The 18,667-nt window shown below is 42.8% G+C and overlaps 2 protein-coding genes across 2 annotated transcripts in view; both read left to right on the top strand.

The window, feature by feature from the left end:
* LOC135810454 (fibrillin-2-like) overlaps window positions 1–18,667 on the top strand; it is a 159,025-nt gene that overhangs the window by 64,981 nt on the left and 75,377 nt on the right. The window lies entirely within an intron of this gene.
* Window positions 965–14,080, top strand: LOC135810972 (fibrillin-1-like). Its single transcript, XM_065324341.1, has 18 exons — window positions 965–1,025; window positions 1,924–2,079; window positions 2,326–2,529; window positions 3,208–3,354; window positions 3,533–3,682; window positions 4,762–4,938; window positions 6,591–6,713; window positions 7,224–7,379; window positions 8,402–8,605; window positions 8,964–9,110; window positions 10,618–10,767; window positions 11,001–11,177; window positions 11,352–11,474; window positions 11,663–11,785; window positions 11,985–12,140; window positions 12,662–12,865; window positions 13,583–13,705; window positions 13,905–14,080. The coding sequence occupies exons 1-18, from the start codon at window positions 965–967 to the stop codon at window positions 14,078–14,080; spliced, it is 2,757 nt and encodes a 918-aa protein (XP_065180413.1).

Here is an 18,667-nt window from a genome sequence, read left to right as displayed (position 1 = left end):
GAGTACGTTCATACATGTACAATCATGTACATCAGGGAGTCGTAATTTTTTAGGACTCCCTCATGTGCAATAGCCACACTTGAACGTATCCGGCTCTGACCCGGTTGCAAGAGTTGTGCCACCACGTACACGTGTACCGGCTTGGTTTGATATCCTAGAGCAGACACTGTGCACATGTATTGTCACGGATCTATCCTACCAAGAAAGCAGTTTCTCTCAACACAAACAACGGAGAACGAGTCCTTCTCTTTTCAGAGATCAGATTCCTGTTTCCTTTCAAGCCAGCCATAGTGTAGCAAATCGGAGCCCCTGCTGTGGAATGGCTGTGAATCAGATTTCTGTTTGTTTGTTTGTTTGTTTAGTTGTAAGTTGTAAGGTACCCAGCCCACCAAGTAATGGACTTATTGGCAATGGCAAGGATAGCTTTACGTACAATGAAAGTTTGAGCATTTCCTGCTTAGACGGGTTCCGGCTGAATGGCGCTAATAGTATTGTTTGTGAAGCTAACGGTCAGTCAACCATGATCAATGGGACGGCCTGTGATGGTAAGTGTGTACATTATGTACTTTTTTTGTTTCATTTTGGTTAGGAATGTAGTTATTGAATGATGTGTGGTCACAGTGGGAGATGTGGGAATGCACAATGGGAATGTCCCAGAATTGTTCTGTTGATAACTTCTACTGTCACTGATGATGTTGATATACTATTGATAAGGTACCTATTAAAAGTAGAAAGGAAAAGGACATATGGAAACGAGTACCCGAGTACCCGAGTTTCAAAAGGTACCTATTACTTTTTCTTTTTTACAGATATCGATGAATGTACCACTGGTCTTGATAATTGTGATGCAATGGCATCATGTAGCAACACCATTGGTTCATTTGAATGTTCCTGCAAGAGTGGCTATTATGGCAGCGGGACAGCTTGTACAGGTATGGAGTACCCTGTGGGCACTATTCAATTGATGTTTGAGATAGACCTCAGTTACTTCCATTTCTTGTGTGGCAATAGGTCCACATGTAAGGGCAAGTATCCTCACTTTTATACTAAGAAGTAGGACATATCTCAGCATCGTGAAATTTTTCTCTAGTGCATGTATACCTTCAAGCCTTCTCGATAGATAAAATACAGGCAAAAGCCTTAATCAACAAAGACAGCGGGTTAGGTACAGCGAAGAGGTGATAGAAACAGCGCAAGGAAGAAGAGCTGAAACAACAACGATGAATGTGTGACCCACACACATATGCTGTGTATATTCACACTAAGAAATCTAAATTTTGTAAGCAAAAGCAGATTGAATTCACAGTTGGCTGTTAGGTAGGTCGTCAACAATCCGTTAGTTTTTTTCAATCTGTCTATTTTTGTTGCATCACCCTTCACACTTGTTAGGTTTCCTCACACTTACACCTTTTTCTCATTCTTTCTATGTGTATGGGTCGCGCATTCAGCGTTGTTGTTTGAGCTCTTCTTCCTTGCGCTGTTTCCATCACCTCTCTACTGTACTTAATCTATTGTCTTTGTTCATTTGCTTTTGTTGTTCACGAGCCTGAAGTGTGTCCTTCTTAGTATTATCGCATTTTTCTGTGCGAGAAACTATCCTCACTTTTCTGAACCACTTTTGCCTGATTCTCTCCCCCTCCCCACCTATGTATGGTGGCCTGGACACTACACTATTTTGAAAAGTATTTTGCCATCTGTAGTAGACTCCTACCAGCTACAAGGTGTTCTGATCAGTTTAGAATCCAGGCACACATTTAATTATGTGATAATTACTGTGTTGCCTGATGATTGCATAGATTGAAACTCATTAGAGTTCCAACGAACTAGCCTTGGGCCTTGTTCTATTTATGTGATAACTTACAAATCCTATACAATGCGAGTATTTCATTTTGTGTGCGTGTGTGTGTTTGTTGGTCTGTCTAGAATGCCAGTTCAGTGGAATACATGTTGCAAGTATTGAGAAAGCCAGTGGCAAGGTGACGTGTGTTGCTGGCTTTACCCATGTTGAAGGCACTGCTGCCGCAAGATGTCCAGGAAACTCCTCGACTGGCCAATGGGTGAATGTCGGAAGATGCAAGGGTAAGTAGCCAAAGTGCGTGTGTTTTATATCTCATTCTTGGGGTCAGGACTGGCAGCAAAATACCATGAAGTAATTGGAAGTATTTTTGAAACACTTTTCTTATTTGGTTTTTGTTTTCTGCTCTGTGTAGCTGGACTTCCTATTCCCAGTGTTGCCTGAGTGCTTTCATGTTGATTCTCTTTGTTTTGTTGTTGCTGCTTGTGCATGTGCTGCTGATGTCACTGCTGGTACTGTGTGGTACTTAGCTCTGTGCTCTGCAGCTAGCATCATTGATGGAAGAGTTGATGGTACAAGAGTTATGGTGACTGGTTCCACAGCCCAGTTGTACTCTAGAGCTGTGTACAACTGCAACAGTGGTTTCAGACTATCAAGTGGTGTGAGCAACACATCCATCCAATGTTCTGTTGTTGGTGGCATTGCTGACTTCCACTCAGCTCCTACTTGTGTGGGTAAGTGACATGTACTAAGTGTGCTAACTGATGTTCCGTTTTCACGGTGAAATCCATAGTACACCTTTCCAGGTTTGCTGCTAAATAGTTTACAGTAAGAGTATCTGTACACGAATTCCACTAGAAAATACACAGTGGTACAGTCACAGCACTCCGTATTCTTCTAACCTAAGCTGCTTGAATTGGAGGACTGTTACTTGCGTCGAATGTTCTCATTCAACGATTGCAACAGAACCCTATTCCAATGGATATACCTTTTCAACTTATAGTGTTTTCAATCATCGCATCGGAGACGCCAAGAATATTTGAATTTTCGTATGTGATATTCCACATCATGTTCGAGTATTAGAACAAGCTTTTTTGGAGGTGTACATACATGTATGTGGGTAACTCTGATACCGTCAATCCTTTTTCTGCACCTTGTCCTCACCCACACATACTGAGGTGTGGTGAGCCTATAAGCGGGATCATTTCCAAGTCCACCCTAGTTTGGGATTTAAGGGGTGTCGGCCGTTGGGCGGTTCAATAGCCAATTGAGTCGTGTTTCCTTTTGTGTCTCCCTCCCCTCTCCCAAGCGGAAACCCACGTGACCAGTTTTGGCAGTAAGCAAGTACAAGTACAAGACAGTACAAGTACATTTGGGTTAACCCATTTGTCTCTTCTGTTGCTTTGCTGTAGCTTGCAAGATCAATGGTAGTGGTCAAAAGATCTCCAGTGTGTCCGATAATGGCACTGTAACTTGCGACAATGGATACTACTACAGTGGAACACGGCCTATATGTGAAGATCTGTCTCCAAACTGGCAGAACCTTGTATCATGTCAAGGTTCGTTTTTGAGTCTGGCATTCGTATTTGGTGACGTGCCATTGTATGAGACTCTTGCATGTGTACCATGCTTTGCCTTACGAGAGTGATTGTGCATTGCACATGCTTGCATTCATTTGCATTTCCATTATCTTTTTTAAATGGTTTGCATTGTTCTATGTGGCTATGTGTTCTGTAGCTTGTGGAGTCCCACCGGGACAGTTTATTGATTCGATATCAAGCAGTGGGGTGGTAACCTGTGTTAAGGGTTATGAAGTCGCTCAAGTTAGCTCAGCTGAAACCTGTACCAATGCAGGTGGTGAATGGAAAAATGCACCTACATGCACAAGTAAGCAAATTCATCTTTGTTCAAACCCTTTATTGAAGGACATTACTTTTGTCGAATGCTGTGATGGGGTGAATCAGCGGAACCGCTTATGGGCGCTATGTATACAGCGGACTCACCCCATCACAGCATTCGACAAAAGTAATGTGCTGCTACTTCGCCAAAACATCTCAACTGGTGAGGTTATCGCATAACCTTTATTCTCAAGGAGGAATCAAAGTCCAATTCAAGGTATACTTTTATATGGTGCCTTTCTTTGCGTACATCTAGTTCCAACCTTATCAGAAAGCAACTCTGCAATTCCTGTATTTGTAGCATTTTTTACAGATGCTCAAATTAAATACAGTGCAACTTGACTTAACTCCTGATTCAGAAGAAGTAGTTAATTATCTACTGTTTCAGAAAGAGTGCTCAACATTGTGGTGGGATGAGAATGTTTACCCGTTAGAAAGCTAGATCGTTAATACCAAAGAAGCAGACACTCCTGAACTCTACTGAGATGCGACCTCATGGCACCATAGACATACATTGCCAGCCAAGCAAGGATGCCAATGTCCTCTGAGAAAATGAATTTCACCATCTGGCTTGAGCTCTCCTTCCTTGCTCAATCTTTCTGTGAGAATCGGCCATTGGGATGATGAGAACTTAGAAGGCACCTGTGCATGTCCAGTTAGTGAAGAAATAAAGTTATGTTCATGCAGAATACAATACACCAAAGCTCATTGGTCAGAGCAACGCTGGCCTATAGCGAAGGTCTCTGGTTCGAGTCATGGTGGTGACAGTCAATCTTTTCTTCAATTTGTTCCCCATTCCAAATCCTCAATCTTATGAATATTTCATGCAGAGTATGCTGGATAATGTTGAGAGGTGGCTACTTACAATTGCATATAATTTGGTTCTTTTATGAGTGTTTCTATAACAGTGTGCACACTTATCTGTGCGGGCGTGCGTGACTGCGTGCGTGCATGTGTGTGTGTGTGCGTGCGTGTGTGCGTGCGTGCGTGCGTGTGTGTGTGTGTGTGTGTGTGTGTGTGTGTGTGTGTGTGTGTGTGTAATGTGTACATCAATACATGTCTTTGCAGTCAAAACCTGTCAGATCAGTGCTCCCGGAAATGGCAGCACAAATCCAATTTCTGTTTCTATCAAGTTCAATGAGACGGTTGTGTATTCGTGTGACATCGGCTTTCGTCTTGTGGGTGAAGACAAAGGTCTTTGTGATGCAAGTGATACTCTGGATGTTGTACCTCCCAAGTGCCAAGGTGTGTAATTCGTGTTGTATCATTGCCGCTTCCTTAGTTGAAGTGTTTTGTACTGCACCATTTCCAAGTACTGTACAATGCTTTTGTCTATGTGTTAGGTACCTCCGCCCGTGCTACGTCATTCTCACCTACGTCATTCCCACCTTTCGTTCCGTTGGCCTGGGTAGCTACTTGCGCCATAGCTACCCAGGCCCTATATATTGCGTTGCTTCTACACTCACTCTCTCTCTGATTCATTGATGCTCTCTCTGATTCATTGACACCCTCATGACTTTACGATTCATTTGTTTTGAGATGTTTATGATGATCAGTTGCACACCGAGTGTTCATTTGGACTTGCCTGAAGCTGTGATATCTGTTGCAGTAATTTGAACACTGCTGTCGTTTTCTCCTGTGCAGACATTGTTGAATGCAACAATGCCTCTTTACATGACTGTCACCATGATGCATGGTGTGTGAACACTGATGGAAGTTATGGATGTTCATGCATGTCAGGGTTTACAGGGAATGGAACACATTGTGAAGGTGAGTGAGACGGTAATAACAAGTACATGAAGCCCAGAGTGTGCAGCTCTGGTGGGTTGCTGTCACGGCAAAATTGTTTTTGTTGTGTATACTTTATTTATAGTGGAAATCAAAACAGGCAAACTGCCTAATAACATTGGACCCACTGTGAATAAAAATGTAAAAGGATATTGTGGAAAAGTAGATATAAGAGAAAAAGAGAAAGAAAAGAAAACGGAAGGTTGGTTGCAACGAACAAATATCAATCCAGTGAGCATTGGAAAACCTATGTCGCTGATAATGTATACTGCAAGGCTTGAGATTTGAAATCCAAATACCTATTTGAACATTTTGCTGCTGGGGGCAATCTATTCCACATTATGGCTCCAGCGTGCGTTAGGCGCTTAGCAGAACGAGCCGTGCTAGCAGGTGGGACCACAAGCAAGTTGCTTTGGCCTCCTCGAGTGCGAGTTGAGGGCACGATAGCAAAAATGGACTGAAATAGGGTGCTACATGCATCATGCAAACATTGCCAGATGAAACAAACCCGATCACAAACAAATCCGCGATCAGATCATTTTTAGTGATGTAGTGCGTACAAGCAGGATTCAAGCAGGTCTCTTTCTGCACAACTGCAGCTCAGCTGTACGCACTATTTCACTTCTCGCCTCAGATCGGCACCAAATATGATGTAATCACAAAAATTCCACGGTGACAGACACCCATAGTAGGAAAAGTCCCAAGTTTCACACTCTGGGTTCTATGTACTCTTAGTAATGAGCATAACTAGCTGCTGTATGATGTCTTGGCTGTCACTGCCATCACTGTGGTCCTCATCACCCATGTCAGAATTGTATAGAGCCTGTTCGATGTTAGAGATATCATTCAAAACATGTGTTATTGTTATGCAACCATCGTGAGGTGGAATTTCACGCTCTGCTTGATCTTCAGAGTGGTCAATACCACGAGGTGGAATTTCACGCCCTGGTTGATCTTCAGAGTGGTCCATACCATGAGGTGGAGTTTCACGCTCTAGTCAATCTTCAGGAGGTAACCTAAAGACGGTACGGAGCCCGGAACTCTGGGTTGTAATTATAATTTTCTTCTCTCTCTCTATTGTGTGTTGTTAATGTTACATGTTTTCATAGATATCGATGAGTGTTCCACTGGTGTTAATATTTGTCATGCAATGGCATCATGTAGCAACATCATTGGGTCATTTGAATGTTCGTGCAAAAGTGGCTACTATGGGAACGGGACATCTTGCGAAGGTATGCCATAAGTTGTTAACACGTTCCCACAAAAGTCAGTGGGTCTTGCAAAGAAAGTGCATTGCTTTGACGTTGCTTTACTTTCTAGTGTAGGTAGGGGTAGGGCTAGATGCACGCACAGTTAGACTCCCTTTAATTCAAACCTCAAATTGCCAGGCCCCAACTTCGAATTATCAGGAACTTCTAATTATCCAAATGCAGCCCAATGCACTGTTTATGTATGTCGAAATGCTCGAAATAGTGTGCTGATTATTTTCGCACATTTTATTTGCATCAACGAAACATCGGTGGTCATGTAGGGCTTGATGCATGTACTCTGACTTTATAACCCTTCAAACCAGGTTTGTGTGTTAGGGTGGACGTTTTCCATGTTTTCTAACATGTGTACTTCTGAAGTAGAAGAATGCCAACAGTTCTCGGCGCAGATTCGCAATGTAGTTGTGTGATAACAAGCAAAATGTCACATAATGCAATGCCCTTGTGACGAGCTCTCTATTTTTGACTGTCCAGAATGTCAGTTCAGCGAGGTAAATGTTGCTGGTATTGAGAAGGCAAGTGGTATGGTAACATGTGTTGCCGGCTTCACACGTGTTGAAGGCACTGCAACGGCAATCTGTCCAAAGAATTATTCAACTGGCTACTGGTTGAATGTAGGAAGTTGCCAAGGTAACTAGTAGTACATTTAGATATTTGTATCATTTGTTATGCTTTGTCTAATGATATCTTATTGTTGAGGTTAAGACTGCCTATGTTTCTGTGCTTTTCGTTGTGCAAAATGACCTCTCACTTTTGATAATGTAATTAGGTACCTAAATTAGTAAATATTGATTTCAGTAGCAGTCTATCTCCAGTTCTAGAGTGGTTTCACATCTTTGTCATGGGATTAAATTCTCGTAGTAAGGGATCATGGTATGTGGACAGTGGAACCAACGTGCCGACGTCATGTGATTGGAACTAACATGGCTGTCCCATATGGTCATGTGATAGATGAGAAACTACCGTATTTCCTCGATTAATGGACCATGCTCGAATAATAGACCATGCTCAAATAGTAGACCCTCCTAGAGGCCTCACGGAAAAATAGTAGACCATGCCCGAATAAGAGACCCGGTCTCTTATTTGAGTTCATCGCTTTGCACATGCGCACTAAGAAAGCACGTGGTGGATCAAAAAAGGACGCGATTTTAGGTTGCGCAACTACAATTTTTGTAGTGGCTAGTGCTTTCTTTCATTATTTGAGCACGGTCCACTATATTTTCATCGGCACATCGCTGGAAATGGTGAATTTTTAACACATCATAATATAGAACTTCTATATTGTGACGTGTTAAAAATCCACCATTTCCAGCGATGTGCCGATGAAAGTATAGTGGACCGTGCTCAAATAATGGACCATGCCCAAATAAGAGACCGGGGGTCCAACCCTCTTCAAAAAACAAAAGACCGGGTCTATTAAACGAGGAAATACGGTACTTTGGGAACTTAGTTGGCGGCCATTTATTTTTTGGCCTTTTCTATCGAGTAAAGATCGGCAAAATGTGGGGTGAGTAGTCTGTGTAGCTGGAGTTTTCATGATTCCTAGCCCGGTTTTTACTTTGTGTTTTCAATGATCATTTGAATCCCCATTTTTGTTGTTGCTGCTTGTGCGTGTGCTGCCAATGTCACTGCTGGTACTGTGTGGTACTTAGCTCTGTGCTCTGCAGCTAGCATCATTGATGGAAGAGTTGATGGTACAAGAGTTATGGTGACTGGTTCCATAGCCCAGTTGTACTCTAGAGCTGTGTACATCTGCAACAGTGGTTTCAGACTATCAAGTGGTGTGAGCAACACATCCATTCAGTGTTCTGTTGTTGGTGGTGTTGCTGACTTCCATTCAGCTCCTACTTGCGATGGTAAGTTGTATGTTGGAAGCAGGCAAACTAATGTCTTTTTTGCAGTGAAATTGTATTCTGCTCGCTAAGCTGATGGTGGGGTCATTGACAATTACAATGATTTAAAACTTTCCTATAATGCATATCCTTTCAAGAAACCAACAGCTTTCAAGCCTGTATCACTGTGTTGAATCGAGTATCAGGTCCCTGAATGTTGAAGAATACAGTCTTATGAACCAACTATCTCATTATCGGACAGCTTAATGTTTAGTTGAGTTTGTGATCGGTTTCTCGTGAGCTGTACCACATTACAGAACATGTTCATATTGAGTTAACATTTGGTCTTTTCTATTGCTTTCCTTCTTGAACGTTGACGTAGCTTGCAAGACAGATGGTAGTGGTCGAAAGATCTCTAGTGTGTCTTATAATGGCACTGTAACTTGCGACAATGGATACTACTACAATGGAACACAGCCTGTGTGTGAAGATCTGTCTCCAAATTGGCAGAACCTTGCATCTTGTCAAGGTAAGAATTTCAACTTATGATGTAGTAACACATGATGTGCTGTAGAGCATGTTATTGTGAGGAATTCCTGTTCATGTTTACCAAGCCTCACGAGGATGATTGTCAAGTGTGCATGTGTGTTAACCCTTTAAGAGCCACCCCATACTTGAATGCGTCGTAAACGACGCATTCAAATGCAAAACTTCAAAAGATCGTAACTCAGTCCAATCTCGCTCCAATCCATCGATCGAAATATCCAGGGCGAAGAGAAAACTCTCACCTGTTTGGAGAAACAATCCGCGAAACGCTGCGAGCAACGGTTCCTGAGATAGATCACTCGTAAGTTGAGCCGCGATCGCGGCAATTTCAAAAGCGCGCAGTGCGACTTTAGTATTGAGTATTTTGAGACTTTTCGTCACGCTGGTTTACTCGAATTTGCACGGGTTTCACTGTTGATATTGTCAAGAGTACACAGCGAAAAAATTGGAACTCCACGATCGAGTAAAATGAAATATCTGGAGCGGGACGCAATTGGACGCATTTGGGGCATTTTTCGTACTGTCGCTGCGATCTAGCGCTGGATAGACAGTGTGCTGGCTATCATGATCGACCTCATTCTCTTCCTCTCGCGGAGACCGTGCCAGGAAGCCCTAGATTGTGAGGATTGAGTGAGTAGAACTGAAGCTATGATCCAAGGAACACGAAAAAATGCAGAATTTTGAAATTTTCCTGTGGCTCTTAAAGGGTTAACTCTTTCAGTGCTGGAGCACTTACTACACGGTTGGCCAGCACACACACTCGCACCACACATAATGTTCACATTGGGCACTAAAAATATCACCATTTCACTCACCAGTAACAGATTTTCATCATCATAGGCTCCCTGGAAAGCTGAGTGTCTCCCCTCTCGATTCATGGTGCTCAGTGCTCTGCAGGCGCAGGAGAACGGCCTACAAACACTTCGAAATCCGCTCCTATGCGTCTTTGTAGTGCTAATCTACAGTCAGCGACAAATTATTTCGATTTACGGCGCATACTCAATGTACAGTGACGATTCAAACACCAGCAGAATCAGGCTGTTCTAGTGCTCAGTTTGGTGTATGTCACGCATGGGCTGTGCACTGGGGAAGTTCCCCGTAATCAAGCACCTCGTCAACTTTAGCATGAAGTGCCTCACAGTCACACGTTTGAAATTTGACATTCACCTGTTTCCTGGACTTCGAGCTTCTGCGCATGCGTATGTTACGCTATATCGAATGATAAATTGTTGGAAAGCTGCGCTCAATAGCTTTCCAATGAGCCGTCATATGTCGAATTTGAAGTAGGTATGTGGATGTTATAGCTGTTTGTACAGTGGTCTAGGCTCGTGTCTATATGCTCCGTGTGCGTGACGAGTCATCTCGTCCTTGGCCATTCAGTGTGGTTGTTTCAGGACGAGTTACCTCGTCCTTGGCACTGTAGGGGTTAATTTGCTTTATCTTTTGGAAAGTTTTTCTTTTGTTTGTTTCCTGTGGCCATGTGTTTTTAGCCTGTAAAGCTCCGCCAGGACGGTTTATACAGTCGATTTCAAGCAATGGGGCTGTGACTTGTGTTGATGGTTATGAAGTTGTTCAAGATAATACAGCTGAAACCTGTACAAATACTGATGGTGTGTGGAGAAATGCACCTACATGTACAAGTAAGTTGTGATCAACTGTTTTCCAGGACTTCGTGCACAATATTTTGACTGTGACTCAAAGCAGCTCACCCGAGCATGTCCTCTTTTACGTTTTGCCATGGAAGATTTTCATGATTCAACTTTTCTTGTTTGTGGTAGTGCCTTATAAGGGATGTTTCTTGTGTGTGTGTGTGTGTGTTTGTGTGTCTTCCTAATTCATGTGTGTATAAATCTTTGTTTCAATAAATGTGCAGTCAAAACCTGTCTCATCAAAGCCCCGGGAAATGGCAGCACAAGTCCAGTTTCTTCTTCTATCCAGTTCAATGAGCAAGTTGTGTATTCATGCGACAACGGCTTCCGTCTTGTGGGTGAAGACAAAGCTCTTTGTGATTCAAGTGGTACTCTGAATGCTGTACCTCCCAAGTGCCAAGGTGCGTGATAGTTGTCGTGCTGTCATTGCTGCGAACATAGCAAGTGTGGGGGAGGTGTGTGAATGCACAATGGAAATGTCCCAGAATGGTTGTCTAAAATGTTGATATGTTCCGCTGATGATGTTGATGGTACTACTACTAAGCGGTGTATATTACTTCGTGTACTTCTTACAGATATCGATGAGTGTACGGCTGGCGTTGATGATTGTGATGCAATGGCATCATGTACGAACATCATTGGTTCATTTGAATGTTCGTGTAAGAGTGGCTATTATGGCAACGGGACATCATGTGAAGGTATGCCATAATTTATTATTCATGTGCAAAGAGTAGCTGCTTGAGCTTCTGGTGGGATGAGAGGTTTTTTTAAATTATTATTCATGGATCCCCTCCAAAACCCTTCAAACCACTTCTGCGTGTTAGCATGGACTTTTTAGATGTTGAAGGTACTATGCGGTGTATATTACTTTGTGTGTTTTTTACAGATATTGATGAGTGTACCGCTGGCGTTGATGATTGTGATGCAATGGCATCATGTAGCAACACCATTGGTTCATTTGAATGTTCGTGTAAGAGTGGCTATTATGGCAACGGGACATCATGTGAAGGTATGCCATAAATTGTTATGCATGGACCGCCTCCATAACCCTTCAAACCACTTTTGCATGTTGGCATGGACTTTTTCCATGGTTTTGTAACATCTGTAACGGTTCTCGGTGCAGATTCTCACTGTAGTTGTGTGGTTTCAAACGGAATTTTGCCGAATGCAATGCACTTGTAATGCACTCTCTATTTTCGACTGTCCAGAATGCCAGTTCAGTGAAATGAATGTTGCTGTTATTGAGAAGGCGGCTGGCAAGGTAACTTGTGTTGCCGGCTACACACGTGTTGAAGGCACTGCAGCGGCAAGCTGTCCAAGGAATTCTTCAACTGGCCACTGGATGAATGTAGGAAGTTGCCAAGGTAACTTGCATCTTATTTATGCTTTGTCCAATGATATCTTATTTGTTGAGGTCAAGACTGCCTATGTTTCTGTTCTTTGTGAAAAATGACCTTTCACTTTTGATTATAATTATAAATTAGGTACCTGTACTTAAAGACAGAAATTAGATGCAGTCTTTCACCAGTTAATAGAGTGGTTTCACATCTTTGTCATGGGATATTAGATTCTCGTAGTGAGTGATCATGGTATGCGGACGGTGCAACCAACGTGCCGACACGATGTGTGTCTCGTATAGTCATGTGATAGATGAGAAACCACTCTACAAGCTAGGAACTTAGTTGGTAGCCAACTTTTTGTTTGGCCTTTTCTATCCGGTAAAGACGGGAAAAGTGTGGGGCAAGTGCTCTATGTAACTAGAGTTTTCATCATTCCTAGCCCGATTTTTCTGTGTGTTTCCAATGATAATTTGAATCCCCTTTTTTTGTTGTTGATGCTTGTGCGGGTGCTACCAATGTCACTGCTGGTACTGTGTGGTACTTAGCTCTATGCTCTGTCGCTAGGATCATTGATGGAAGAGTTTATGGTACAAGAGTAATGGTGGCTGGTTCCATAGCCCAGTTGTACTCTAGAGCTGTGTACAACTGCAACAGTGGTTTCAGACTATCAAGTGGTGTGAGCAACACATCCATTCAGTGTTCTGTTGTTGGTGGTATTGCTGACTTCCATTCAGCTCCTACTTGCGATGGTAAGTTGTATGTTGGAAGCAGGCAAACTGATTTCTTTTTCAGCAATGAAATTGCATTCTGCTCACTAAGCTGATGGTCGGGGTCATTGACAATTACAGATCAAATTTTCACCAGTTGTAGTCTTCGGGGTGCTGAGTCGAATGGTCTTGGTCCGAGGAAGCTGAGACGCTCCCTTCCTCCTTTATTCCCAATCGAACTCGTGCACTTCCATCGAAACTGGGTGACTGCGCCCTACTAGATGGGATATGTATACAAAAGGTTACTAAAAGCGCCATTTCGTTCTTATAAAATCACGGATGACCGCGATTGGCCCATATGTTGTAGTCCTTTGGACGCTGAGTCGACTGGTTTTGGTCCGAAAGGCTGCAATGCAGCATTCGGCCCTTATTCCCAATCGAACATGGCTGAATAAGTGGTCACGTAATCCTGCGTACTCCAGTCACCTGGTCACCGCGCCAGCAAGTGACAACTTTCGTTCCAAGGTTCAACTCAAGTGACAGAAACTCGCTCAAACATGCTGTAAGTAATTATTTTGTTGTTGGGCGCAGTCACCCAGTTTCGGTGAAAGTGAGCCAGTTTGATTGGGAATAAAGGAGGAAGGGAGCGGTGAATGCACAACGAAAATGTCCCAGAATGGTTGTCTAAAATGTTGATATGTTCTGCTGATGATGTTGATGGTACTATGCGGTGTATAATACTTTGTGTGCTTTTTACAGATATCGATGAGTGTACCACTGGCGTTGATGATTGTGATGCAATGGCATCCTGTAGCAACACCATTGGTTCATTTGAATGTTCGTGTAAGAGTGGCTATTATGGCAACGGGACATCATGTGAAGGTATGCCATAAATTGTTATGCATGGACCGCCTCCATAACCCTTCAAACCACTTTTGCGTGTTGGCATGGACTTTTTCCATGGTTTTGTAACATCTGTAACGGTTCTCGGTGCAGATTCTCACTGTAGTTGTGCGATTTCAAACGGAATTTTGCAGAATGCAATTCACTTGTAATGCACTCTCTATTTTCGATTATCCAGAATGCAAGTTCATTGACATGAATGTTGCTGTTATTGAGAAGGCGAGTGGCAAGGTAACTTGTGTTGCCGGCTATACACGTGTTGAAGGCACTACAGTGGCAAGCTGTCCGAGGAATTCTTCAACTGGCCACTGGATGAATGTAGGAAGTTGCCAAGGTAACTTGCAGTTCTTTTAATATTTGTATCGTATTTTATGCTTTGTCCAATGATATATTATTTGTTGAGGTCAAGGCTGCCCATGTTTCGGTGCTTTGTGAAAATGACCTTTCACTTTTGGTTATCAGTCTTTCGCCAGTTAAGTTAGAATAGATTGGTTTCACATCTTTGTCATGGGATATTAGATTCTCATAGTGAGTGATCATGGTATGCGGATGGTGCAACCAACATGCCGACACTATGTGACCCATAAATGTGAGGACTAGTTTTGTTGGGGTTGGAACTAACATGGCTGTCCCGTATAGTCATGTGATAGATTAGAAACCACTCTATAAGCTAGGAACTTAGTCGGTAGCCAACCATTTTTCTGGCCTTTTCTATCGAGTAGAGACAGGCGAAGTTTGGTGGGGCAAGTGCTCTATGTAGCTGGAATTTTCATCATTCCTAGCCCAATATTTACTGTGTGTTTTCAATGATCATTTAACCCCCCTCCTCTTTTTTTGCTGCTTGTGCATGTGCTGCAAACGTCACTGCCGGTACTGTGTGGTACTTAGCTCTGTGCTCTGTAGCTAGCATCATTGATGGAAGAGTTGATGGTACAAGAGTTGTGGTGACTGGTTCCACAGCCCAGTTGTACTCGGGAGCTGTGTACAACTGCAACAGTGGCTTCAGACTGTCAAGTGGTGTGAGCGACACATCCATCCAATGTTCTGTTGTTGGTGGTATTGCTGACTTCCACTCAGCTCCTACTTGTGTGGGTAAGTGACATGTACTAAGTGTGCTAACTGATGTTCCGTTTTCACGGTGAAATCCATAGTACACCTTTCCAGGTTTGCTGCTAAATAGTTTACAGTAAGAGTATCTGTACACGAATTCCACTAGAAAATACACAGTGGTACAGTCACAGCACTCCGTATTCTTCTAACCTAAGCTGCTTGAATTGGAGGACTGTTACTTGCGTCGAATGTTCTCATTCAACGATTGCAACAGAACCCTATTCCAATGGATACCTTGTCAACTTATAGTTTCTTCAATCATCGCATCAGAGACACCAAGAAGAATTCTTATGTGATATTCCACATCATGTTCTAGAGTTCTTGAACAACAAGCCTTTTGAATGTGTACATACATATTTGTGGGTTAAACATGTTGTCTCTTCTGTTGCTTTTGATGTAGCTTGCAAGATCGATGGTAGCGGCCAAAAGATTTCCAGTGTGTCCGATGATGGCACTGTAACTTGCGACAATGGATACTACTACAATGGAACACAGCCTGTGTGTAAAGATTTGTCTCCAAACTGGCAGAACATTGTATCATGTCAAGGTTCGTTTTTGAGTCTGGCATTCATATTTGGTGACGTGCCATTGTATGAGACTGGTTTACGATGCTTTGCCTTACGAGAGTGATTGTGCATTGCACATGCTTGCTTCAATTCCTTTGTATTTGCATTATCTTTTTTAAATGGTTTGCATTGTTCTATGTGGCTATGTGTTCTGTAGCTTGTGGAGTCCCACCAGGACAGTTTATTGATTCGATATCAAGCAGTGGGGTGGTAACCTGTGTTAAGGGTTATGAAGTCGCTCAAGGTAGCTCAGCTGAAACCTGTACCAATGCAGGTGGTGAATGGAAAAATGCACCTACATGTACAAGTAAGCTATAATCAGTCTTTGACATGATTATGCAGCATGAATTGCTAGTGCAGCTCTGTGTTGCTACTTCGCCAAAACATCTCAACTGGTGAGGTGATCGCATAACCTCTATTGTCCAATTCAAGGTATAATTTTAAAGCAACGCTGCAATTCCTATATTTGTAGCAATTTTTTTATAGATGCTCAAATGTTTAAAGACAGCAGGGCCATGGCCGTACCAAAAAAACAAAACAAAAAAAACAAAAACAAAAAACTTCCCAAAAAGTCGGTCCATGTGGCCGTGGAACGTCCAAAACCGGGGAGAAAAAGTTGTATGATTTTGTACAGGGAGTCGCCCAGAGTGCAGGATTTGCCGTCTAAATTCCAATTTATTTTATAAATGCTGGATATGTTGAGAGATGGCTACTTACGCTCTAGCACATCCACTTTTGTGCTGCTTAGCTACAGACTTGTGACAACAAGATTGTTAACTCCCAATTGCATATAATTTGGTTCTTTTAGGAGTGTTTCCATAAAAGTGTGCACACTTCTCTGTGCGTGCATGCTTGCGTGTGTGTGTGTGTGTGCGTGTGTGTGTGTGTGTGTGTGTGTGTGTGTGTGTGTGTGCGCGTGTGTGTGCGTGTGCGTGTGTGTGTGTAATGTGTAATGTGTACATCAATATGTCATGTTTTGCAGTCAAAATCTGTCAGATCAGTGCTCCGGGAAATGGCAGCACAAATCCAATTTCTGTTTCTATCAAGTTCAATGAGACGGTTGTGTATTCGTGTGACAGCGGTTTTCGTCTTGTGGGTGAAGACAAAGGTCTTTGTGATGCGAGTGGTACTCTGGATGTTGTACCTCCCAAGTGCCAAGGTGTGTAATTCGTGTTGTATCGTTGCCGCTTCCTTTAGTTGAAGTGTTTTGTACTGCACCATTTCCAAGTACTGTACAATGCTTTTGTCTGTGTTTTACACCATACCTTTACTGGCATGGCATTTTGTATGACTTTACGATTCATTTGTTTTGAGATGTTTATGATGATCAGTTGCACACCAAGTGTTCATTTGGACTTGCCTGAAGCTGTGATATCTGTTGCAGTAATTTGAACACTGCTGTATTTTCCCTCCTGTGCAGACATTGTTGAATGCAACAATGCCTCTTTACATGACTGTCACCATGATGCATGGTGTGTGAACACTGATGGAAGTTATGGATGTTCATGCATGTCAGGGTTTACAGGAAATGGAACACATTGTGAAGGTGAGTGAGACGGCAATAACAAGAGTACATGAAACCCAGAGTGTGCAGCTCTGGTGGGTTGCTGTCACGGCGAAATTCCGTAATCAGATCATTTTTAGTGATGTAGTGCGTACAAGCAGGATTTAAGCAGGTCTCTTTCTGCACCACTGCAGCTCAGCTGTACGCACTATTTCACTTCTCGCCTCAGATCTGCACCAAATATGATGTAATCACAAAAATTCCACGGTGACAGACACCCATAGTAGGAAAAGTCCCAAGTTGCACACTCTGGGTTCTATGTACTCTTAGTAATAAGCATAACTAGCTGCTGTATGATGTCTTGGCTGTCACTGCCATCACTGTGGTCCTCATCACCCGTGTCAGAATTGTATAGAGCCTGTTCGATGTAAAAGAAACATGTGTTGTTGTTGTTATACAACCATCGTGAGGTGGAATTTCATGCTCTGCTTGATCTTCAGAGTGGTCAATACCATGAGGTGGAGTTTCACGCTCTGGTCAAAAGACGGTACAGAGCCCGACACTCTGGGTTGTAACTATAATTTTCTTCTCTCTTTCTCTATTGTGTGTTGTTATTGTTACATGTTTTCACAGATATTGATGAGTGTTCCACTGGTGTTAATATTTGTCATGCAATGGCATCATGTAGCAACATCATTGGGTCATTTGAATGTTCGTGCAAAAGTGGCTACTATGGGAACGGGACAGCTTGTACAGGTATGAAGTACGCCGTGGACACATTCCCACAAAAGTCAGTTGGGTCTTCCAAAGAAAGTGCATTGCTTTGACGTTGCTTTACTTTCTAGTGTGGGTAGGGGTAGGGCTAGATGCACGTACAGTTAGACTCCCTTTAAGTCGAACCTCAAATTGCCAGGCCCCAACTTCGAATTATCAGGAACTTCTAATTATCCAAATGCAGCCCAATGCACTGATTGTGTATGTCTAAATGCTCGAAACCGTTTGCTGATTATTTTCGCACATTTTATTCGCATCAATGAAACATCGGTGGTCATGTACAATGGACCAGGCCGTTTCATAATAAGCACTGGATTGACACAAAGTCATTTGACTTGATATCTTGATCTTCTAGTGAAGAAATTGTCCGGTACAGCAGCTGTCCTGAAACAATTTCAACGGAAAGAACAGCGCCGGCTTATCCGCGTCATGAAAGGGCGTGGGATAGCAGCACGTCGTTCTGAGGAACGGAATTGGAGCATTGGCATAGACGATTTTTACGACTTCCAGTCAAGAGTGCTGTTGTTCGCAAACATCTCTGCGCACGAGCTGGCGCAGCATGAAAGGCCACTGAGATCCGCGGATGGAGTCAGCCACCTGGAAGAAGTCGTCTTCAATCAAATCTTTGCACTTTGCCTCGCACGGGCTTCAATCAAATTTTGAGAGAAGGTGGGTTTCTTGAACGCTACTGTCGATCCTGGAGCGGACCAGGGATCGATTTTTGAGCTACTCTTGGCTAGAGAATGAGAAAAGAATGACTTCGAATTACAATATAGCAACTCCATCTCACTTCGAAATAAGCGTTCGAAGGGCATAGTCACTGTACTGTAAACAGCTCTTCTGTACGAAGACTGAGTTCGAATTATCCAATCGTTGCACATTTCGTACTTCGAATTATGCATTCGAATTCGACTTGAAGTGACTTGCAGGAGATCGGTACGACGAAAAAGTTCGAATTACACGGAATATTCGAATTATACCGTATTC

This window comes from Sycon ciliatum, chromosome 2 (assembly GCF_964019385.1).
Source record: "Sycon ciliatum chromosome 2, ocSycCili1.1, whole genome shotgun sequence".
NCBI classification, from domain to species: domain Eukaryota; kingdom Metazoa; phylum Porifera; class Calcarea; order Leucosolenida; family Sycettidae; genus Sycon; species Sycon ciliatum.
This window is presented reverse-complemented; position numbering and strand designations above follow the sequence as displayed.